Here is a 24903-nt window from a genome sequence, read left to right on the forward strand (position 1 = left end):
GCGGATTTTTGGCGAAAACCGTGACATGCAGGTCAGGGTGCCGAGGGCTCATTTTTTTGGCGTACCTGGAAACGTGGCCTATCTGGCACCGGTTTTGGCCTACCAGGCACCACTTTCAGGTGAATCGGACGTAAGGCTGCAGGTAGCCAAGAGCCTGTCCCAGATAGGTCAGCCCTTCAAGAACAAAAGGGTGGCATCCTGTGGCGTGTAGACATGAGCCAGCCCCCTCCCCTCTTTTCCCAGTGTACCAGGGACCCAGCTATATAGCTGCAGATAAAACGTTTTAAGTTTGTTGTAAGGTGCAATATACAAACGTGACACTAGATGGTAACAGTGAGCTATGGTAATTTCAATTTATTTTTCGAAACGTTAACATAAAGCATTTTCACATCATTTTTTATATGTGTGTAGATTCCATCCAGAACCTCTAGGAGTGCTGGAGCAAGCTTTTCAGGTTTCCTACACCTGGGCAGGTGAGGGAGTCGCTGATGCTGGATTCAGGGCATATACCAGGATCCCTTGCACAAGTGCCCAGGGTCCCCAGACTCTGATGGGTCTGCAGAAAGACCCATCTCCAAAAACATGTCTCCTCTCAAGGAAAACCCCTTCCGACGGTTTTAGCGACTTCCAAAGGCTCCCCACCCTCCCCAACAACATCCAGAAGCCTCTGAGACTATAGGCGTAAAACACAAGGAAACAAAAAATGCCCCAAATATGGATGCCTGGTGGAGCGAAAGGAGAGCTCTATGGAGCTGGCAGATTACTAAACAGAGTACGACCTGTGAACACTCAATTTTCCCCTAAAAAGGAGAAAAGTATATGCCTTCAAGTATATGAAAAGTGTTTTTAAAAGTACAGTTTTAAGTAAAGTATCTCTGTAGCACCTTACAGAAAACAAGACCAATAAATTTCTCAGCTAAGACTTTATTGTTTCAGAAGCTGGTACAAGCACAAATGGCAAAGGCGGATGGAAAATAAAGTTACTGAATTGCTGTGCCACAATCCTTAAAAATAACAGACGAGTACTATGGTAACAAAGAGGTCCAGCAATTTCCAAAATAACTTCTGTTCCGTCTGATGAATGAATTCACATACATCTGCTTTCCCAGCTTTAAAAAAATATTCTTTTCAGAAGTGTGGCTCTTGAATTAGACATCTTTTAGAAATCAGTGTTCTGTAAAGGAGGCTACATGTCTTTAGTTAAATATCAAAAGAAACTGCCAGTCGATAGGTAACATTTTGAGCCCGGAATAGAGGGATGAGGGCTTCAAAGTTAAAATTGTGTCCCAGTTTGACTTTGAAGGAAAATGCAGGTCAGAAATGCTCAGATTGATTCCTTTACCCTTGCTGTTAGCGATAGCGAAAAGCAACTCTTGAGTTAACCTACACTTCAGCGTTGCTTCCACAATTTCTTCAAAGAGAAGAAACACTTAGCTGATGGCATTTGTGTGACAGTAGTACAAATACAATATAGTCTGCTGGTAAGTTCCCCAATTGTCTGCAAGGGAAAGCAAAGAGGATCCTAACAAATATCCTTTTAGAGGTTTTATTTTATTAGCCATTTCTGTTATCAGTCCTGAGTATGTTACATTCAGTTACCACCAAAGAGTATGCTGCGGAGCACAATCTGTTGCAAATAACTTCCAAATACAGCTCCCTTTGACGTTAATTTTGGTTTAAATGCAGTGCCCTTTGGGTCTGCTCCTATATACGGAGTTAAGACCACAACTTCACCTTTGAAGAGGAGGAAGTTAAACTTACACCGGCTACAAATCTACATATTTTAAAATAAACTTCTTACACATTTCCAAACCCCCCCAAATCAGGGAGAAATGATTTAATGGCATGCAGCAATTTACTTTCCACTCGTGTTAAGATCCAAATCACATTACTCCGAAAACACCTTAAAAGGTCATGTGGAAGTGCTAGGAATATCTGACTGCTACATGAAAGCTGCCTCCAACCCAGCGGCAGTTTTAGGAGATATAATGTGCTAATCAGACAAGCCAAAGTTCTTGGTGAGCTATCAGTTTGGCCCAAGGAAGGAAGTTGCGGTCTATTTTCTCCTGTTGCCACTGCCGGTAGCAAGCATGGTGGCGACTCTGATGAAGATGTTTAGAGTATCCATGTATATACCCATACACCTGAAAGACAAGAAAAGCAGCCATTAGTTCAACAAACTTTCCTTGTCCTCTAGCAAGGAAAAAAGAATGATGCAAATGATTTGGCACAGCACCCTGGTGTTCAAACTGAAGTCCATTCGCGGTTTTGAGACAAAAACACAGCAAACTAAGTTCACGGACCTTACTAGTGTATACAAACAAATATTAGTGAATACTATCCACAAATGGCTTCCTCCCCAGTCATCTGTACTCCTCTTGTATACTCCTTGCTGCCACCAGTACAGTCGTACCTTGGATCCCAAACGCCTTGGTACTCAGATGTTTTGGAACCCAAACGTCCAACGGGGATTCCAATTGGCTGCAGGAGCTTCCTGCAGCCAATACAAAGCCGCACTTTGGTTTCCAAATATTTTGGAAGTCGAACAGACTTCCGGAACAGATTCCATATGACTTCCAAGGTACGGCTGTATTTGCAAAGCTTTCTTGCAGAATGGCCTGGAAATTGCTCTCCTTAAACTAGGTAACAGCTGTTCTAAGCCTGTAACACAAAGGGTTGTTTTTACTGGCGATAGCTAATGAAAATCAGAGGTTGTCTATTGCACACGGCCTCCTGGTGCAGCTGCTCCTCATCTTCCTAACCTTCTAAGAAGCAATCCCTGAAAAGAATGACAAGGCACCCTTTATTAAAAGGTCTGGTGGTTCCCTCATTGCGAGAAGCAAAGCTACAGGGAACCAGGCAGAGGGCCTTCTCGGTAGTGGTGCCCGCCCTGTGGAACGCCCTCCCATCAGATGTCAAAGCGATAAACAACTACCTGACATTCAGAAGACATCTTAAGGCAGCCCTGTTCAGGGAAGTTTTTAATGTGTGACATTTTAGTGTATTTTTGGTCTCTGTGGAAGCTGCCCAGAGTGGCTGGGGAAACCCAGCCACATTGGCGGGCTACAAATAATAAATTATTATTATTATTATTATTATTATTATTATTATTATTATTACTACTATAGACTTCTAGGCAGACCTAAACATAGCATGCACACAGTTTCTTGTATTCCAGAAGACTAGGATTCTCTAAATGTTTCATTTGCGTCACGTTTATCAAGAGGAAGCACTTACATGTTGATGGGGTCATACTTTTGCATCCCTACGCCATACAGAGGTTGAGTTTCTGCACGGTGTACGACTTTCTGGGTGTCATAGAGCAGGAACATGCTGAAAAGTATCAAGCCACCGTAAACAGCGACAGAATAGAGGCCGGCGCCAAAAGCAGTCGTAGGAGGAAAGAACATTGATCCTGGAAGATATACACAAAGGCTATCAAGAACCAAGTATGCATTTTGGGGACACACACAGTTATGCCACATGCAAACAGTGCTTTCATATGCAAAATGCACCATTGAATGGAAAGCATTATCTAAATAAGATATTGATCATGAAATCACTGAGGACATGTTACTTATAATCAGCCTCCCTTTTTCTTACTTTAGATGTCCGATATTTGCTCTTTACAAGCTCACTGTGGGGCGGGAGGGAGAGCCAGAGCGACATACAAACCTGAGTAGGTCTGATTTCAAACAGAACATTTTTAATATGCCGAGAAACGTAGATGGCCAACCAGCAAAAATGTACATAACACAAATTTTCGGAACACATTTGTTAATGTAAGGGGTTTATGCGGCCAAAGCTAGCAGAGATAACTTTCCCGGCACACAGCCATTTCTGTCTTGAAAATTTATTGCCAAAAGTTCAAAGCTGTTACAAGAGTTCAAAAACACGTCCGTGCCTAGCTCAATCAGATGTCTCGACTGCCAATCTTTTACTCCTCCTCCCCCAGCAGGCCCATCGCCGTAGTGCACCCCTCCTACTTCCTCTGATCTGGGAGAAGCTAGTTCCGGACACTGGCTCCCCCGTCCCTATTTCCTCCTCTGAGTCGGATGAGAGACTGCTGATAAACTCTTTAGGCTCTCTATAATTGCCTCTCTCCCCTCTCGGCTTTTCAGCCGTTCCCACTTCCCTGACAGTTAAGGAACAGATGGAATGCATAAAGCAAGCTTGATTCTAGGCAGGTCAATCACACTCTACACCCAACATCATCCACTGACCAAGGGAAGAAGCAAGCACGAGGCCAAAGCCCACTCCCAGTGGCGCTCCCATGTTCAGAAACTTCTCACTCGGTGCGCACATAGCCACAGTCGAGAGACCACCAACGATTCCTGCTGTGTACCAAGCAGCTCGAATAAGCAGGGGGCCACCCAGTAGAGTAAGGGGAGCCACAACGGCACCCATGACACCTGAGGGAAGAAAGAGGCACAAATATTAATTCAGTTACTCAACTGCATCCATGGCACATCAAGGCTTTTAAGGACTGCGAACAGAAACCGAACTTAGAGGAGCTTAGACTTGCCATCTATTTAAATCGCCTGTTGCTGTTTTAGTTCGAACTTTTTATGTTTTACTACACTGTCAGCTGCCCTAGAAACAAATCAGTGTTGTAAGTTTGGGATACAAGTTAGATAAATGGGAATACGTATTGGGCAAAGTTAACTTAGGGTTGCCATATGTCTGGATTTTCCCGGACATTACTGGGATGTCAAAGCCATCTTAAGACGTCAATCGAAAAATCACGGTTGAAGAACGCTTTTGGGTTTCCCCTAAAAACAGCTCAACAATTTTGGGATCTTCCTAAAACAAGCTCAACAATGTTCAGCGTGTCCTGGTTTTTACTTTTTGAAATATGGCAAACCTAGTTAACTACCGACTGGTGATGAGGCAATCACATTTTCACCCTGCTGCAACGTTGGCCTCAAGTGCCAATATTTTAAATCACCCCAGGCTTCCTCAGATTGGAGTTCCACGACACCCTTATGAGTCAACAACAACCCAAGTCTATGCTAGATGCCATGAAAATTCTGTAGAACTGAACACTGCAAGGGAACTGCAACAGACGCTCTGGATCCCATCTGACCCCCTCCCCCCCCCAGACTGCAAGATGTCTATGACAAAAGTGTCACTCCCTAAATGTAAATGAACTGAGAATAAGACTCTATGAATTAAAAGTGGAGAGAAGAGACAGACTGTGAAAGGTACATATGTTTTGTAATAGAAAAATTCCTTAATATATATCTTTTTAAAACCCACTTCCATGCATGCATGAAGACTGTCCAGCTTCTAGCAAGTTATCCCTTGCCCTTCCAGGGGTGCTATTCTTGAGGGATCCAACCTTTGGACCTGAGGGCTTTTGGGGGGGGGGGGGGCAGAAAGAAATGACACCAGGAGAAGCCAAGATTGCCACATATGGATGTGGAACTGCGTGCATGGTGTTTGGAACCTGATAACTGCATGTTTAAATATCTTCACACTAGATGGCATGTGTCTTTAAGGCCAGTGTTTCTGGGTATAGGGCAGTATATACATTCTAACAACAACAACAACAACAACAACAACAACAACAACAACCCTTGATTGCCTCCCTCTAAATGTATTTTAACCTCAGCACTATTCTACAGCTCCACACCAAATCAGCTGGATTGTCAAGTATGTTTCTGACGGCAAGTGAGAACTATCCATCCTTCAGTGAATCAATAAATAAATCAGGGAGCTGATCAGGGGAATTCTCAACGCAACTTACATTTGAGGTCAACAACAGCAACAACAATAATTGTTTGGGAAAATCAGAAGCCACCTACCTGCATGCAGCATCCAAGCCAGATGTTTAGGGACAGGGCTCTGTTCATAATCTATTGATCTAACCAGCATTCCAGCACCAATCATTGCAGCAAATGTCGCACCAATTGCCTGTAAAAGATTGTTGTTATTACTAGCAAATTGTTTTATATTTTTGGGTTTGTTTTTGTTTTTTTACTAAGCATTTTACAGCTGACTAAAGTTCACTTATGATACGGCAATATTCACTCGGGGTCTTTCCCCAGATAACATAGCAGGAAATTATACTCGTGTCACAAAGGTCCTATTCAGGCAGCTTCGTCCAATTCTGCTTTGGCAATGGCTATACTTGTGCAATACATTTGCTTCCTAGCCAGTGTGTTTCAGTCACACATTATTTTGCCGAAACCTTCCACGCAAAGGCAATATTTGACTAAATTAGCGGCAGCTCCCTCTAGTGGGCACAATGGATCTTCAGGTTGTTTTTTTTGGCAAGATGGCAGATACTGGGTGTTTTAAAAAGTGAGATTTGAGGCTTATGCTGCAGTCCCATCCATCTCTATTCAGAAATAAATCCCAGAAAATTCAGTGGAGCATATTCCCACGTAACTGGGGTTGGGATTGCAGCATAATGCCATCACCGCTTCAGCATGTGACTGCAAACTCTTCAATTTACTGCCATGTGGTGAAACTAGGTCCCTTGTTTCTCCACGTCTATTTCCAACCACACTGTTAAAGAAATTAGGAAGATAAGCTTTGAAGGGGCTGTGTTAATAGGCGATTAACCTATAGCAAGCACAGATCTGCTGCCGACCAAGTGCCATCCCTGGCAAAATAAATTATATTCCAACAAGGTATAAAATCTCCTTGTTTCTGGAAGAACACGCCTGCCCCCCAAAAGAACATGCAATACTTGTCCCTCACTGTGCGGACAGACTTCAGCATCAATACTGAAAACCCACCTGTTTTAATTGTTAACTAAGCAGCGTGAGAGAGATTGTGTTAATCCCGGCTCTGTGCAAACCTGGCCGTAAGTGCTTCACTCCAGAAACAGTCTCTCACACATGAAACAACACGTAATATTTTGACGTTTTTCATTTGGCAAGCGGGCAACTAACTGAGCACGCCTATGCTACAGTTCCCTGGGTTCTCTGTGAGAAGCAGCACCACTCAAATAGGGTCAAAACCATGGGATATTTTATTGAATCCTGTCCACCTATTGGTCTTTTCATCACTTGCGATTTAGAGAGCCCCTACAGGTTATGAGAAAATTTAACTCAGTCAACAGGAGGTTGAAGAATTCTTTTGAGAGATGCATTCTAACCGATGTTAGATAGAGAACACCAAAAAAACTGAACTTACCAGCCAAGACCCCCTCATCATTAGCCCCATGAGGGCTGGAGATCTGCTAACTAAAACAGCAGACAATGCTGTCAAACCAACACTTCCTGCAAAATACATGTAGGTGGAACGGATTCTGTCTTTCACATACTGCGGCCAGATGCTGGAAACAAACAGAATATATTTAAGTTATATGAATATGTTAAAGGGGGCAAGAATACAGCAAGTAGCAAGTTTTCACTCTGAAGGAAGAAAAAATGTTTTCAATACTTGCAATCCAGGCTTTCAATGAAATGGGTTTGTGACACTCCCTTTGCTCCCTTAATATAGCATGTGTTGTGGATGTCATGTTAGTTATTAAGGTGACAGTAAAAAATACAATGTGAGGAATCTGAGACCATATTTCTCTGCAACCACATGTCTCTAGCCACAGAGTAGTTTTGGATCTCTCAGCTGGTTTTTTATCATTTGCCCATTGGGCAATTAATTTTTGTTCACTTTTACATTGTGTGTTAGCTCAAAAAGGCACCTGTACAAAGGCATTTTAACAACTATGAGAAGGAAAGGTCCTCCTATTTTTCTCTCTCCTTTTTTTTTAAAATAGCAACATGCCACAACCAGAATAGGGTAGGGATGGGGGTAGATTAAGGCGAGAAAATTCTCTTTAATAGAACCATTTTCTCTTTTGCTGTAACCATTTCTCCCCAAAATTTCTAGCCAATTATATTTCTGACTTCAAAACCCAAAATTTCAATGGCTACCGTTATGATTTATTCAAAAGACTAATAGCGATCAGAAAAGCACAGATGTTTCACATATCACACTTCCTCCTTGCATCCTAAACACAGAATAGGCCAACGGAATATTTACGACTCGCATCTAGGATGGGCTGGAGAAGATGCATCTTTAAATACATCTACATAGCAGGAAAAGCATGGCTTCTTCTGCCCCTGTTATACCCAATCTGCTTCCCACAGAACACCGATTCTCTGCTCCACTGCTATTTGAGCACCATTTTTTTCTTGGTTTCATTTTAAAATGATTTCAGTCATTTAGGGGTCACATTATGGATGGGATGGTGCCACTGAGGACAAATGAGGCCTTTTTAGAAAATGAGCTACGTTTCTTTCTTACAATGGTCACATAGATAATCCAAACCTGTCAGTGTTCACTCTATGGATTTAATGTTTTTCAACCAACCCCTAAAAAGTTGATGGGGAAATGCCACTGCTGACACCAAAATATTTTTGCAAAACACTCCCCACCCTAGCCCTCACCTAAACCCTCCTTTCGGCTCAGCCTGGGTAACCCGATTCTTGCTGAAACTCTGCCAGTTTCCAGGCTCAAAGCGGGCCTGCTGCCATCACAGGACAGAAGCCAGCCAGATCAGAACTGCTTGGCTCCTTTGCTGGCTGAACTCTGCCCCTGAAACATCCTGACTGGTAAAGCTAGACAGCGCCGGGTGGAGAAATCTTTCTGCCTCATCCAAACTCCCTCCAGCCCAGCTGACTGGGGGGGTTGGGTTGCAGCCAAAACCAGTAGCTTCTGTATCTTTTTGGTCACTGGTTTAGCAGAATCATTAATGACAAATCAAGAGATTCTTTCTGGTTCTGAGTCCCTCGAAGCAGAAGGGCACCACACATTTAATCACGGTTTTGTCATGTTCAGAAAAAGAAAGAAAGAGTGAACTTTCAAAAACACAGCTCTAACTATAGATTGATTTCACTGAAATTGCTTTTAACTGTCTTGTTGTGACCACAAGAACTCGACACATTTTGGGTATTTTACTTACATGGCCTTTTCAATGGCTCCGATCTCGTTGGACATCCCCAATCCGTAGTAACAAACTGCCCCAAGGCCGATAGCAGCACCTCCGGCGACAATCCATCTCCCCATTCGATCAACTGGTAAAGAGAATAAAATTAAGCTTACCCCATAAAACGTTTTCCCCATTTTGTGGCAACACCAATGCAATGTTATGATTTCAGAAGTAAGTAGTTTTCTCCTAAGAAATACACATTGAATAGCTGAACAAGTGAGTGAGTGGGTTGGTATGATTTATACTGGAAGAAGCAAAGATCACCAGTGTCGAAGCGATGATTCTTTAACATCAACTTTAGAAGATTTCATTTGTATTCTTCTTGAATGAACACTGAAGTTTCTAGCTCTTCACTATGTACTTATGGCCAGAGAACTGAGAGAACTGCCATGCATCCTGTTTACTTTATGCCTATAATCTTTTGCCATGCATACAGAGTTCACTACCAATTGTTTAGAAGGGCAAAAGTTTCATACAATTAATGGTGCAATCCAAACCTTGGTTGCAAGAACCATCACTGCATCTGTTGCTCGGCTGCCCAGCAGTCAGGGTGGAGAAAGACTGCCATGCTAACCTTGAGCAATGGGGCCTGATGCCATCATGAAAAGGCAGTTAAACTGGCTCAGGATCCGACAGATCCCAGGGTGGCTCAGCCCTGGCCCTCTCCTGCCCTCAGAACCTCACATTTTGGAGCTTGCTGCTGGCTGCCACCAGCAGGGATCCCACCTGCACAGGGGCTGGTTGGTGAGACAGCCCAAATTGAACAGTCCTTTGCAAGGAGATTTGGATTGCACTGTAAACTTCTAAAAATAAGGAAACCAAGGACCATTTTAATAGAGCTGCAATAAAATGGCAATTATCCGTAAGCCACAAGGCTGTTCCGAGATTTTGACAAAGAGGAATTGCTTTAAAGCACGTTACCCATACAGTTCAGAACCACCATGCATACTAATAGGCTACTATGACAATTAGCTCATACTGCTTTGCAATGTATTCCAAAACCTATAATCATTCATCCCGCATGTCTGTTGCTTCATATAATAATATCTAGGCAGAGGCAAGAGGAGGTGGGAATTCTGATGTGAGGACTCAGGCAAGATCACTTATTTGAAAGTCAAATGTCCAAAACAGTGTTTTGCCATGCGATATAAAATAAATGTGGTTTAGCTGGCGAAATTATATTTATATATTCGTGGTTTAAGAAATGAATGTACTGCAGAGCTCAGGTAGCTATAGGACATAAAACTGGAGTACATGATCTCCCAGAGGGATCAATGGATGAATCCTGCTGAGAGGCAGGATGGTGTATTCAGGAACCTGGCACAGAGTCCCTGTGCTTACAAGGCCCCGAATCCATAAGAAAGCTCTCAATCATACATATGCTATATGTGTTATCTATAATGCTTGCCTGGAGTCTTTTTTTCTATTGTGCAAAGCAGGCAGTCTATAAGCCAATCTTAGGACAGTCCCTCTCCAATTTTGCCTGGGGCTACTTAAAAGACCTGTGTCCTGAATGGAAGGAGAGAGGAAGATGTTGTGGAGATCAGTTCTTCTGCCATCTTATTGTTTTCATTTTTTTTATTGTAACATAAACTGTCAGAAGTTTATTGGCACAAAGTTACTATGAGTGATATCCAACCAAGTTGCACTCAGACTTAAATCCACTGACATTGTGTGATTTGGGCCCCATTTAAAGCAGTATCATGTCACTTTAAGCAGTCATGGCTTCTCCCAAAGAATCCTGGGAACTGTAGTTCATTACAGTTGCTAAGAGTTGTTAGAAGACCCTTAATCCCCTCACAGAGCTACAGTTTCCAGAGAGGTTTAACCTGGGAACTATAGCAGTGTGAGGGGAATAGGAATCTCTTAACAACTGTCAGCACACTTAAGAACAGTTTCCAGCATTCTTTGGGGGAAGCCGCAACTGCTTAAAATGATATGATACTGCTTTAAATGTATAGTGTAACTGGGACCTTAGCTAGATATCACCCTATGTAAATGCAACAAATAAAACAGTTTGCAAGAGGATCACGAATCAAGTTTAAGAGATATTGATTGTATCAGTTTTGAAATAAATCAATTTAAAAATTGGCAATTGTGCTTTTATATGCTTTATCTGTATCATGGCTCTTTTTAAAACTTTTAAAAATTAAAGCCAAAAAGTAAAAATACAGAAAGTCATTGATTTGCCTCCACACTACTTTTGAGTGTTGCTTTGCCTCTCCTTTGTCAACCACAGTAAGTGAAATCTGAGAGAGATATACAGGTACCTTTTAACACTTTCTCCATTGATGGTTCAAAAGCCGCTTCCTTAATTTCTTGACCAGTTCTCCCCTTGCGTACACCAAACCTGGCTTTGGAGGCATATCCCTGTTACAACAAAAGGTAAGGAAAGAAAGACTCTAGATTGCTGTCAAAGGAACAGATGATAAATATGCCTCCAGTTAATCTGGAGAAACAGCATACTGCACAACAAGGATCAAATTAGGAGGAGTTGAACAATGGGGAAAGATAGCTGGAGTCTAACCATGTATCACACAATCATCTCCCAGTTTGCAGAAATATCAATGTGACAGGCCAAACTTACTCAACTGGGTCATTCACATGCATAATGTATGTATCAGGCCGTTCAAACCGTGGATAGGGGCATGGACTCCATGATGGGCTAAAAGAGGACCGACAAACTATGAATCCAGCAAAACAGGAGGCCTTGTGGGTGGGTGGTTCCTCAATCCGGAAAACTGGACTACTGACTGCTTGGGACAGGACTGTATTCCCCTTGAAGGAGCATGCGCCTGGTATGAGGGATGCTCCTGTATCCTGTAAGCATCCACATGACTTCCATGGCTAGGAGTGTCTTTTATCAGCTTCAGCTGGTAAGACAGATCTGTCTGTTTCTGGACTGGGATAGTCTGACCACCATTGTCCATATGTTGATAACCTCCAGACTGCATTACTGCAATGGGCTCCATGTGAGGCCACCCTTGACGTTGGCCCAGAAGCTGAAGTTAGTGCAAAATGCAGGAGCATAACTACTCACTGGGGCAGACAATGTTATGCTACTGCTGAAAGAATTGCACTGGCTGAAAATGAGCTAACATGCTACGTTTAATGTGTTAGTATTGGCACATAAATTCCTATACCTGCTCCATCACTGTGCTCTGCAGGAGAGGATGCTCTGTAGATACAATCTTATTGACAGCTCTATTTTACAGGGTACGAATCAGAATATCAGACCAGAACCACCTCTGCTGTCCCTTCATCATCTACAGAAGACCACCCTCTTTCAACAAGCTTTTCTCCCACTCTGCATCTGTACTTTAACTACTTAAAGCTGTTTTTATATGTGGAATTGCTAAATGTTTGCTTTGTTTTTAATTCTGGATCTGTTTCACATGGTGCTGTTTTTACACGATTCCTCTTTTATGTTTACAACCATTTTGTTTTATATAATTGTATACTTTATTGTAGTAACTCGCGCTGGGACCTTAAAGTAAACGGCAGGCAGGAATCTATTAAAGTAAGTAAATAAATTCCATGTTGGAACATACCACTAAGAAGTGGGGCCCATGAAGATAGTTGTGGGGTGTGCGTGTGTGCAAAGACAGGGCAGATTTTGGGCTGGCTTTGATGCAGCTGCATGAACATGTCAAGTTGTGCTGCCTTGACCATGACCCATACTCTGCAGGGCTAGAGCTATTAAACAGAAACTGTCCAAATGTAAAAGAAAGTTATGGTTTTCTGTTCACATGAAAGGCTTCCAAGGACTAAGATCTTGGAGCAGATCCGTATGGTTTTAAGAAGCAAAAGAATAGGATACTTTAATTCATGTACTGAATGTATTAACTTGCACATAAACTGTTTTTAAAAGAGAAATCTCAAAACTAGTATAAGATTCCAAAGAGACACCTACCTTAGAAGGCTGCAAGAGCCAATGCTGTGTCTTTACAGCAGAATTTCTCAGTGCAGGTGAAGCCTGAAGGTGTGCAGGCCGTAGGCAAGGGAGAGCCCGAAGGCACACCAACCTTGCTGCCAACATGGCTGTGGTCGTCAATGGCAAAATTTTACCTGTAACAACACGAAAGAGAGTTACATAACAGCAACTGCACTGCAAAGCACAGCATGGAGCCAAAAATAATAATTGCTAACATCATTATATAAAAGAGAGCAGATATAGGAAGCTGCTTCCAATCATCCCTCTGCTTAACTGTTGAACCCAGTAGTTGCTGGAAGCAGCTCTTCAAGGTCCAGCACATTTTTACCTGGAGATCCCAAGGATTCAAGACTAGGTAAAGGACCCCTGGACGATTAAGTCCAGTCAAAGGAGACTATGGGGTTGTGGTGTTTGTCTTGCTTTCAGGCCAAGGGAGCCAGCATTTGTCCATAGACAGCTTTCTAGGTCATGTGGCTAGCAGGACTAAACTGCTTCTGGCACACGGAACACCGTGACGGAAACCAGAGTGCAAGGAAACATTATTTACCTTCCCGCCACAGTGGTACCTATTTATCTACTTGACTGGTGTGCTTTCAAACTGCTAGGTTGGCAGGAGCTGGGACCAAGCAATGGGAGCTCACCCCGTCGTATTATAATGGCCAACCCTCTGATCGGCAAGCCCAAGAGGCTCAGTGGTTTAGATCACAGCGCCACCCGCATCAAGACATACATGAACTGGGAACCTTCAAAATGTAAAGCATGGGCACAAACAATGTGCTACAGCCCCTCCCTCTTTATGAATGAAAAGAATCAAACTTCGATAAAAAATAGTACTCAAAATTAAATTAGGACAGCAGACTGCCTTGAGTAGTAGCAGCTTTTTGTTTTGTTTTTGTGTGTGAAAAAAATAAAGTTTACTCTGCCACTTTTGAGTGTGTTCAACTCAGTTGCTGGGAAAAGAGGCTTCAAAAGAGATTATCCTCTCTCTTCCTTTGCAGTCTTTAAAATGCCAACATTTTAAAAAGGTATACTACAATGTTTCTCTGGAAGTTGTCGCTGCAAGGCAGGAGCTGGAAGATGGCGACTTCAAGGCAAAGGCAACTTTCCCAAAAGGTTTCATTTGCCACCCTGGTCATGTCCAGCTGCTGACAACATTATCCCCAGCAGCTGAGCTTCTCCTCCTTGCGGTTCTGTTTGCTGTGTTTTTATGGAGAGGAGGAAAGGGAGAGGATCCCAGCAGCAGAGTAGAATTCAAACCATTGTGATGCCACCATCTCTTAGGGATTCCACAGCCTGATAATCTGCCCTCAGAACAGTGCAAGCTAAGTTTCAGTTACATTAGCTGCTGTGAAATTTTAAAGTGGAAATGCACATTTAGGAGAGGTATAAGCAACTCTTTGGCCCTCCAGATTTAGCATTCTCACTGGGTATGATGGGGGGGGGGGTTGTGGTCCAATAACAGAGGGCCACAGCTTCTACATCTCTCATCTACAAGGAATAAAGGAAAGACTTTATTTTGTTATTCCTAGTTTAAGCTAAGCAGAGGCAAGACTACTCTCTTTTCACCTAGACTTTCCAAGGGACAGGGGTGGAAAGGCAGAAAGAAGAAAAGAGAAGCTAGGCAAACTGGAGTAAATATGATCCTCGCTTTGCCCCTTTATGTCGTTTTTCCATGTTGTTATTCTCAACACGGAAGAAATACTCATTAATGAAAATACACACAACCTCTTTGAAATTTAAAATGTGGTCATATACAGTGGTACCTCGGGTTAAGAACTTAAATTCGTTCTAGAGGTCCATTCTTAACCTGAAACTGTTCTTAACCTGAAGCATCACTTTAGCTAATGGGGCCTCCCACTGCCACCATGCCGCCGCTGCTCAATTTCTGTTCTCATACTGAAGCAAAGTTCTTAACCCGAGGTACTATTTCTGGGTTAGCGGAGACTGTAACCTGAAGCATCTGTAACCTGAAGCGTCTGTAACCCGAGGTACCACTGTAGACAGACTTGAAAGTTGCTGATCCCCAGAAACAGAACAGGGTCAGTAGAATACAAGAACCAAAAGGGTTTGTTGGAATGTGGTGAATACAGTTCTAAACCTTTCCAAAAGCTTCAAGCAAGTAAAGACTTTTTGTGTCTCGGGCAAAACACACACCAACCCAGTAAGCTGTTTAAGAGGCTGTAATTTAAATGACAGCCAAATAAAAGTGGCAAGGATTGCAGAGCTGTGTCACTAATACTTCCCATCCACTTTAAACCTGTTACATGGCTGCTACTGATCCCTTGAGGCTAAGCCACAAAAATTAAAGAAATATTTAACTTTCACCATAAACAAAAAAAACTATCCGGGGAACAGCTGAAGTCACAAGCTGGGTTGCTAATTTAGCCTTAAACTGGAGAAATCAGAAAAAATCAGACACATGATGATAATTCTCTCCTTACCCAAGGTTTTAAGAATTTAGCAGATTTTTTTAAAAAATAAAACAAATCTTGTGAAGAGAAAGGAAAACCAGCAAAATTGTGCTGAAAATGCTTTTAAAAAGCTCCAAAACCCAAAAAACTCTTGTAACTTTTACAAAAAAAGCTGATAGTTGTTAGTTCCCTTCAAAAACAAAAACAAGCTCAATAACTTTGTCCTGAGTTTCACTTTTGGAGATATGGCAACTCTAGGTTTGTCAACAACTTTTGTTGTTCAACAATTTTGGTGGTGTCCTAAAAAAAAAAAAAGGAAACTTTTAGGATGTCCTGGTTTTTACTTTTTGAAATACGGCAGCCCTAGTTAAGACCTTCTAAAAACAAGAGGGAGCAGCTACAGATGAAAGCAACACAGTAACCATGTCTGTCACCAAGCCCGTTATAAAGTAAATGCTGAGTCAAGGCTGTATGATGTAATAAGGGGAAAGACATGCATGCATGCATACAAGGATGTCCACCAAGCCTTGTAATCCTCAAAATAGAGGAATAGAGATTGATGCTGAAACTTTCAACCAAAATAACATTATTTCTGTGGTCCCCACAGATCAATGATACAGTCGCTGAATGTACCAAACGCAAAGGATCAGCAAGAACGGGCAATTTCTTAGCGGAACCAGTCACTTTTATTCTTTCAGTTGCTGTCCTACGTGGGCTTGGAGCAGTGTTCGAAACTCCCACTGTACTAGGCCTCTCCACTTCCAGCTACTCGCTTAAGACTAGAGAAGGGACCCTCTTTAGAATATTAGGGGGATGGGCAGGGGAAGGACTAGACCAAGTGAAAAATGAACATAATATTTTAGCTGCAGTTCATTCATTTTCAGCTTTGTATTATTGACAATCTTGGTGGGTTTCCTTAAAAAAATGCTCCACAATCTTGGTGGATTCCTAAAAAAAATTTAAAAATGGTCGACAATTTTGTTGGTCTTCCAAAATAAAGCTCGACAATTTTGGTGCGTTTCCTAAAATAAAGCTTCACAATTTTGGCGGTTTCTAAAAAATAAGCTCGACAATCTTGGTGGGTTTCTAAAACAAAACAAAATAAAACCTCCACAATTGGTGGAATTTTACTTTTTGGAATATAGCGAGCCTAACCTAAGTGCCATTGAGCTAATATCTGCGTATACGCATTTAATATCTGCGTGTATCTTCGCTTCCTCACACGGGGACTATTCCCACCCGTCCCTCTCTTACCTGTGAACACGGAACCCCTCCCGGAGCAAAGAACGGCCACAGAGGGAAGCGCTGCCCCCCCCCTCCGCCAAAATAAACCGATTCCACGCCGAATTCCGACCTCACTCACCTACCACCGTCCGTCTCGCTCCGCGTTTGACACCGGGAAACGGCGCCGGCGCAAAGCCTTCTGGGAAGAGCGGCTCTGCTCACGCGCGCCTCTGTTTTCCGCCTCTCCCTCGTAAGGCTCGGCCGGCCATTTTGACTGAGGGCAAACTAGGACGGTTCCCTTCTCGACGTCTCGGCGAAAGGCCGCAGCCGTCGCCGCGGAAACGCCTAGGGCGTGCGTCATGCGGCGGGGAGTGGGGCATCCATCTTCGTTCCGGGTATGGGAAGCTGCGGACCGCCATGTTGGATGAGGGCAAGCGCCTCTGGGTCGCTTTGTACGGAGGGGGGGGGGGAGGGCAGAGAAGAAATGTGCAAACAAACAACCAGCAAATGCAGAATTTTTTAAAGTTCATTTATGATTTTCATCTACAACAGATAAATATTTCAACAAAGAAAATGAAACTGTGCAGCATCTTTTTTAAGTTCATTTTTTATTTTCATTTACAACAAATAAACATTTCAACAGAGAAAATGAAACAACCATAAATTATTTTATTTTATTTTTTGAAAAAGCAGCTTCCCGCCCCCTCTCTCTGCGGTTCCGTGAATTTATTTCCTCCCCCCCCGCAGCTCCCAATTAACTCTAATTATCCATTTTCTCATCTATTTCATACATGTTTTAATAACTGCAAGTTTCTGCAATAATCCTGCTAATGTCTTAATTTGTTTGCAATTTATTGCGGCAGTAGCAGCATACATACATAAATTTCTATATTGTTTAGGTAATTCTGATCCTATACTCCCCAAGAGAAAAGCTTCTGTTTTGTTTTTGTATAAAAAAACCCCCCAAATGTTATCTTAAACATACTTTTCATTATATATCATTTCCCAATAAGCTTTAACTTTATTGCAAGACCACTGCATACGGAAAAAGGTGCCTTCTTTCTCTTTACATTTCCGACACTTAATCGATTTGGATTTGTACATTTTTGCCAATCTGCTAGGTGTTTAGGCACTGTCTATATAACATTTTCACATAATTTTCTCTTAAACCATAACATGCTGTCAATTTTATACCCATGTTCCAAAAGCAGCATCTTCACCAGCTTCCATAAAAGCAGGAAACTGGCTAAAGAGGGACAGCGCTTAAAGGAAATCGGCTGTATTTAAGGGAAAATGAGCATATGGAATTCAAGTGCCTCTGAGCATACGTCCCGGATTTCTGTCTTTGGTTTTTTAAAAATACTTTTCAAATTTACACATTTCACAAATTTTATACATTTCTCTAATTTTACAATCATTTTGACATTTCAAAACTTCCTTCCCCCTCTTTCTGCAGTTCCTTAAATTTATTTTTAATATCTTCTGCATAGCCAAATTAACTAAATTAAGGTTTTCTTTTCTCTTCTCCTCCGGAAAAGGAGCGAAGGGGGGCAGAATGCCTCTAGACATGTGCAGAGTGCCTTCCCTTTGTGAGGGGAGCCAGTGGTGAAAATGGTGCCAAACGGTGCCTCTGAACATGTGCAGCTCTTTTTCGCAAAAGCTAAAAAGAAACAAACAAGCCAGAACCCACAGATATAGAGATTGCCTCTGAGCTTGTTGCAGCTAGAAGGTTGCATTGAAAAAAGCATCTTATTCAAAACAGATAAATTGCAGTTCGGAAAAAACCCGCTACATGCAAACACCTTTTTCTTGCTTTATAGTATCGGCAACTGGCCAATATGCCACTTTCTGGTTGTGAAAAATAGAGCACACATACGGTAGTTGTGGTTAGTACATTTTATGAGCGGAACAAAATTACTTTTTTTCTGCAAGTGTAACTCTCTTTCTAAACTGAAGACCGTTAAGGATAAGTTCAAATTTTAGGTTTCTGCTGGACTTGGAAATCCATAATCCTTTGGAGATCCACAGGATTCTCATCCCTGTTTTTTAATCTGCTCCAGATGTTTCCTAGCAGCAGTTATTGGGCAGTCTGGTTTGTAAAATTTCGATTCTAGGCCAGAGAGATTTTCAGGTTGCCAGTGGTGCATCCATTTGCAAGCGAATACCAAGTGAGCTCGCCCTGCCTAGCTCTTATGCATTCTCTTTGCCTTGCCAGCCGCCTTAAAGAAGACAACAAAGCATACTTCGCCAAACCTTTATTTGGCATTACAAATATAGGCCATCGGAAACATCCATATATCAAAATGTAAAATATATACGAATAAACAGCTGTGTAAAAATAGGTAGTAGCAAGGATTTTAAATGGGAGTTTCTTCCTGCTAAATATGGCCATTTGCCACTCTAAGAGATACTCTTGAAAAAAACTGATAAAAACTCAGCCACCCTTGCAGTTAAAGGTAAAGGGTAAAGGGACCCCTGACCATTAGGTCCAGTCATGACCGACTCTGGGGTTGCGGCGCTCATCTCGCTTTATTGGCCGAGGGAGCCGGCGTACAGCTTCCGGGTCATGTGGCAAGCATGACTAAGCCGCTTCTGGCGAACCAGAGCAGTGCACGGAAACGCCGTTTACCTTCCCGCCGGAGCGGTACCTATTTATCTACTTGTACTTTGATGTGCTTTTGAACTGCTAGGTGGGCAGGAGCTGGGACCGAGCAACGGGAGCTCACCCCATCGCGGGGATTCGAACCACCGACCTTCTGATTGGCAAGTCCTAGGCTCTGTGGTTTAACCCACAGCGCCACCCGGCACCCTTGCAGTTACTTCTGGGTTAATGTCAGAATCTGATATTTTCATTGTGTCATGGTGTTAGACTACCCAAAAAAGGGGAAAGCACACATTTGCGTAGCTGGTTGTACAATGGACAGCAGAAAATGATATGTTCTACTGTGTCTGCCACATTCAAATAATACCTGCAATGTATATCATTTCTGGGGATGTTTAAATACCTGCCCTTGACAAAACACAACTTGAAAAAAGAGACAATGCACGTATTTTTGTAAATTAAGAAATCTTTAATAAACATATTTTTTTTAAAAAAGCTGAGGAAAAATGTTCAGTCGGGCTAACATAAAGGCCCTGCGTTGGACTGGAATTATTAATTTTGAAATACAGTAAGTGACCCTGTTATTTGTTGTATTTAAACCATAAAACTTGAGGAGAAAAAAACGACAAAATATATTTAAATGTACCCAAATGCTGGAGCCATGAGAGCAGCAAACAACCCCGTAATTGCATTAAGAAATAGGGTGGTTATGAAGTTTGAAATGCAAGCTTACAGCTCTGGCGTGCCAGTTGGTTCCCTCTGCAGAAAAAACCAAACCAAACCGACAACTTTATCAATTGTTCACACGGCTGTGTTCATCAGCAGAAAATAAATGAGTCTGTGCTTAGCACAATTTCTCCTCAGAGCAAGCTGGCTCGCTGAAGTTTTTCAAATGAGATCAGAAGCGCAGGGTGGTGGGGAGATACCAAAAAAAGAAGTGTAGCATTCTGGAGCCCGGCTGACTCTTTAGCATTCCAGATGCCTCTGCTGGCATATTGCACAAGATTTGGGGATTTATCTATTGCTGCCATGTATATTATCAGAGCCCATTTAATAAGAAACTCGGCTCCTATTTTAGGCTAGATAATAAATAAAGGAGTGTGGGGATTTGAGGAGACAATAGCAGTATCTATTGCCATCGCTGTATCTCACAAATGGGAAAGGGAAAAGAGTTTTCTGTTAAAAAGACCGAGCCCTTCAGAATTGCCACGGTTCCCCGTCTCATGACAGAGCGGTTTAAAACATGGCCACTCTCAAATTTCAGCTGGGGGAATTCAATGGCGTACTTAGGGAACATAGGAAGTATGCACATGGAACCAACCCTGGTCCACCTTGCTTAATAATTCTTTCTGTGTATGTACATGTTTTAAATGGACCTGTGGGTACCTGCTTCTTTATGAGTGAAACTATGTTTTTGGGATGGGGAAGGAGGCAAGGTGCTCCATTTTAAAATGGGCCTGACAGACAGATTCCCAAATAATAACAACAACAACAACAGCAAGTTTTTCTTTGTATAATTTTTTGGAATAGTTTTTATTAAGTTTCCAGTTTAACATCTCAAAACAAACATTTTACATAACACCATATAATCAATAACTTCCCTCCTTCCCCTTCCATTTTAGTTGTCTATATCATTTCTGCATATTTTCCTATAACCATTTTGGTCAGTTCTCCAAACCTACATCACTGAAATATTAACCAAACAGTCAAATTTATCTTACTGCTGCCAGTGTTTTCAACAGTGCACAGCTATTCTCCATATACGTGGCAAAAGTTTTCCACTCCTCTTTAAATGCATGTCCTACTTGTTCTCTTAAGCTAGACATCAAACCTATAATTTCCGCATATTCTATCATCTTAAGTTGCCAGTCTTCCTTATGTGGGACCTAACTCACTTTCCATTGTTGGGCTAAGTTTTTATTTTTATGCCACCCATCTGACTAGGTTGCCCCAGCCAATCTGAGCGACTCCCAACAAAAGAACAGTAAAAACACAATACAACATCACACGCTAAAAACATCCTTGCCTTTTGATGTCTTTTGAAAATCACAAAGCTGTTTGACATCTCCTGGGAGGGTGTTCCACAGGGCGGGCTCGACTCCCAAAAAGGCCTTCTGCCTTTTGTGTGATTCCTTGCGGCAGAGATGACCCAGTAGCTTTCCTTTACCTCCCCTGTGATCTTTCTTAAAAAACACACAAATATTTGGTTTTTCAAGTTAAAGTTTTACGGAGATATATCAAACATAAATCATCAAAACAAGATTCCAAGGAATCTCCTGGACTTCCATCCTCCTCTTTGTGGATCCTATTATTAATCAGTTCCTCCCACATCTTTTATGATAATCCAAACCCTTTACCTCTTCCATTGTGTCCAGAATTCAACCTTAAACCACAAGTGATATTCCAATCCTACTAACTATTTTAACTGTTTACTTTTTTTTATAAGATATTTATTAAAGTTTCAACATAATACAAAAATAAGCGAAAAAAAGAAAAAAAGAAAATGAAAATACAAAATAAAAACAGTTAAAAAACAGATTAGTCTTTCCATATCTTAACTTTCATTTGCTTGTTTCCCCGACCTCCTCACACCTCCCTTTTTTGTATTCCAGTTCAAATTAGTTAATTCAGCAAATCCTTTCCCTCTTTGATTCTATCTTAATCTTTTATCTTAATATATTGTAACTTTAGATTATCACCTGTTAACAATCCACTTTTACATATTCCTTTATAACATTGCTGCTAGAAACCATTTAACTTCAATCCAACATCATTCTAACATTCATTAATTTTGCAGTATTTCTGTAGATAGTCTTTAAATTTCTTCCAATCTTCTTCCACCAACTCTTCTCCTTGGTCTCGGATTCTGCCAGTCATTTCCGCCAGTTCCATATAGTCCATCACCTTCATCTGCTATTTTAACTGTTTACAATGGTCTTTATGATAAGTTAGAATTTTTTCCCATTCCTTATTAAAAATTTGGTCTTCCTAATTTCTGATTCTTCCGGACATTTTAGCAATTTCAGCATAGTTCATTACCTTCATCTGTCATTCTTCTCTGGTAGGAACTTTATCTTCTTTCCATCTCTGGGCCAGTAACATCCGTACAGCCGTGGTCGCATACATAAATAGTTTTTTTCTGCTCCTTTGGGATTTTGGTACCTAGAATTCCTAAAAGGAAGGCTTCAGGTTTGTTTGTTTTTTAACAAAGGTTATTTTAAACATTTTTTTTCAACTCATTATATATCATTTCCCAAAATCCTTTTACCACCTTACAATTCCCCAGAGATCTTTTGGGACTCTCTTCTCTCTCCCAGCTTCACATTGGCCTTGCAAGGTGCTCCCCATTTTGCAAGGAACCCTTCCGAACAGGAAACAACTCTTACTCAGAGGAGAACCTGCCAGATAAGAAGCAGAACCTCTTGTGTTGCTGCTTTCTTGGTCCCCCGAGAGCAGGCAGAGCATCGTTGCAACTCAAGTTCTGCTGGACTAGATGGGCCTTTCGCCTGATCGAGCAAAGCTTCTCTGACATTCCCTGTGCATGCACCAGCAGCCCCTGGCTCCTTGCAGAGGCATGACCTTTCCCACTTTCCATCGGGAGAAACACCCTCTGGCTGAGGGAGAAGCAGAACATTTTCCTCTGCTTTTGTACTTTGACAGCGGATAGCTCAGTCTGCAGGGCCATGGGTTCGAGCCCCACATTGGGCAAAGAAGATTCCTGCATTGCAAGGGGTTGGACCATATGATGCTTGGGATCCCTTCCAACTCTACAATTCTACAATTCTTTTTTTTTTTATAAATTATTTTTATTGATTTTCCAATAAAAAACATCCAATTAATATATCCAATCATAATACTCCCATTAAAATAAAAAACTAAAATAAAAAGACCAAATTATAGTCCAAATTATAATTATTAATTTTTCAGAGCTCCCCACGGTCTGGATCTCTGAAGCATATCTCCACATCTCAGTCCTGCCTCTCCACAATTCTACGATTCTAACTTGTACTACAGATATTAAATCAAATGGCTTCATCTTGCCTACTCCACATGCATCCGTCTGCTTTGTTTATCAAGATTATATGTGTTCATGCTGATACAAATCCATGCTTACACTTGTTTTCTCTAGATTCATTAACTTTTTCAAAGAAAGTTTGCAAACCACCTTCACTATCGAGGAGAAATGTGTTGATGATGTCACAGGCACATGCCATCAGGCATCCTTTTCAACTAGTTTTGCACCAGTTGAAGCCGAGCCATGCAGAAAACTCACAGAACCATTTGTCAGAGGAAAGAAATAGGTCCATGTCTTTGGAGGATGGTGATAGGGCTAGCAAAACCCTTCTCGTACTCTTAAAATGTTAAAACGTTAACATTTACTTTCACCCTTATGGAAATATTAATCTACCAATGATGCCTGTAATACCAAACAAACCTTTTCCTGCATATAGTCGTACTTTGGACCCCGCATGCCTTGTGAGTCAAACGTTTTGGCTTCCGAAAACCGAAAACCTGGAAGTGAGTGTTGTGGTTTGCGAATGTTCATTGGAACCCGAACATCTGACATGGCTTCCACAGCTTCTGATTGGCTGCAGGAACTTCCTGCAGCCAATCAGAAGCTGTGCCTTGGTTTCCGTATGTTTTGGAAGTCGAACAGACTTCTGAAATGGATTCCGTTCAAATTCCGAGGTATGACTGTACTGTCAACAAGCCAGGAGGCCACAGGAGCATTCGATCCTCACAGTGTTCCTATTAATAAATACCATTAAACTGAATTGATGGAAGTTTTTGGCAGTCATAGATTTTCTAGGAATGAAACTCCAACTCCCATCAGCCCCGGCTAGCATGGCCAATGGTCAGGGATAATGGGAGCTGTAGTTCAGGAACATCCGAAGAAGCATACACTTCTCACTTTAGCGTGTATGTAACTGATATTCATTTCCCTTTAAATATACAATCAATATGCACTTCCCTCAGCAACCAGGAACAGTGTTTCTTGGGAAATAAAACCCGGGACTTGTTTTTGAAATTGCTATTTGTGCTTTCTAGCTATTTCCAATATGTTCTTCTCCCACAGCCTTTCCAGAAAAAGGAAAATACTCTTTGAGCTCCATCAGGCTATGATTTAAAGTGATTGGTTTCCACCGGGATGCAGGGAAATTTTCTTCTTGGGAGGTTTATTAGTCTATTAATACATGCATGGTTCTTTTTAATTCATTCTCCTGGGAACAATTACACAAAGAAAGTATTTAATGCGCAAGAAAGACAACAGTAAGTTCTCCAAAGGATAGGTGTGGAATATTTGCAAATATTTTAGCACCCGTAGCATCTGTCTGACAAATATAATAAACACTTCATGAATCAATTTCAACAATTATTAGTAAGATTACTTATTTGTCTCTTGGTGTGCAAAGGTTTGTGGTGAGCATCATCAACCCTAGATATCCCTTATCTATACAGATTGAGCCATTTTATACTTTATACAAAGCTATGAGTGCCATTGAGTGAACTACAACCATTTATTATTACAGTGGTACCTCGGGTTAAGTACTTAATACATTCCTGAGGTCTGTTCTTAACCTGAAACTATTCTTAACCTTAAGCACCACTTTAGCTAATGGGGCCTCCAGCTGCTGCTGCGCTGCCGCCACACAATTTCTGTTCTCATCCTGAAGCAAAGTACTTAACCCGAGGTACTATTTCTGGGTTAGCGGAGTCTGTAACCTGAAGCGTATGTAACCTGAAGCATATGTAACCCGAGGTACCACTGTATTATTATTATTATTAT

General features: G+C 41.7%; 1 protein-coding gene across 4 annotated transcripts; it reads right to left on the minus strand.

The window, feature by feature from the left end:
• Window positions 1-908: 908 nt before the first annotated feature.
• GHITM (growth hormone inducible transmembrane protein) lies at window positions 909-16811 on the minus strand. 4 transcript variants are annotated; one of them, XM_081005057.1, is made up of 9 exons: window positions 16653-16811; window positions 12858-13012; window positions 11215-11314; window positions 8918-9029; window positions 7147-7288; window positions 5808-5916; window positions 4224-4412; window positions 3238-3415; window positions 909-2144 (listed from the first exon to the last, which is right to left on the minus strand). In XM_081005057.1, exons 2-9 carry the CDS (start codon window positions 12981-12983, stop codon window positions 2057-2059), a joined length of 1044 nt encoding a protein of 347 aa, XP_080861183.1. In that variant the 5' UTR covers window positions 12984-13012; window positions 16653-16811; the 3' UTR covers window positions 909-2056. The 4 variants fall into 4 exon arrangements, with proteins under 4 accessions (XP_080861183.1, XP_080861186.1, XP_080861184.1 ...); XM_081005060.1 differs by having other exon boundaries at window positions 16644-16724; XM_081005058.1 differs by having other exon boundaries at window positions 16544-16691.
• Between the last annotated feature and the right edge of the window lie 8092 nt (window positions 16812-24903).

This window comes from Podarcis pityusensis (genome assembly GCF_964106645.2).
Source record: "Podarcis pityusensis genome assembly, chromosome: 5".
In the NCBI taxonomy this organism is placed as follows: domain Eukaryota; kingdom Metazoa; phylum Chordata; class Lepidosauria; order Squamata; family Lacertidae; genus Podarcis; species Podarcis pityusensis.

Coding starts and splice junctions, on each gene's coding strand:
- GHITM (XM_081005057.1), bottom strand. CDS start 12,983: ATGTTGGCAGCAAGGTTGGTGTGCCTTCGGGCTCTCCCTTGCCTACGG. Junction 11,315..12,857: donor GGCTCTTGCAGCCTTCTAAG/GTAGGTGTCTCT, acceptor TTGTTGTAACAG/GGATATGCCTCCAAAGCCAG. Junction 2,145..3,237: donor AAGTATGACCCCATCAACAT/GTAAGTGCTTCC, acceptor CTTGTCTTTCAG/GTGTATGGGTATATACATGG.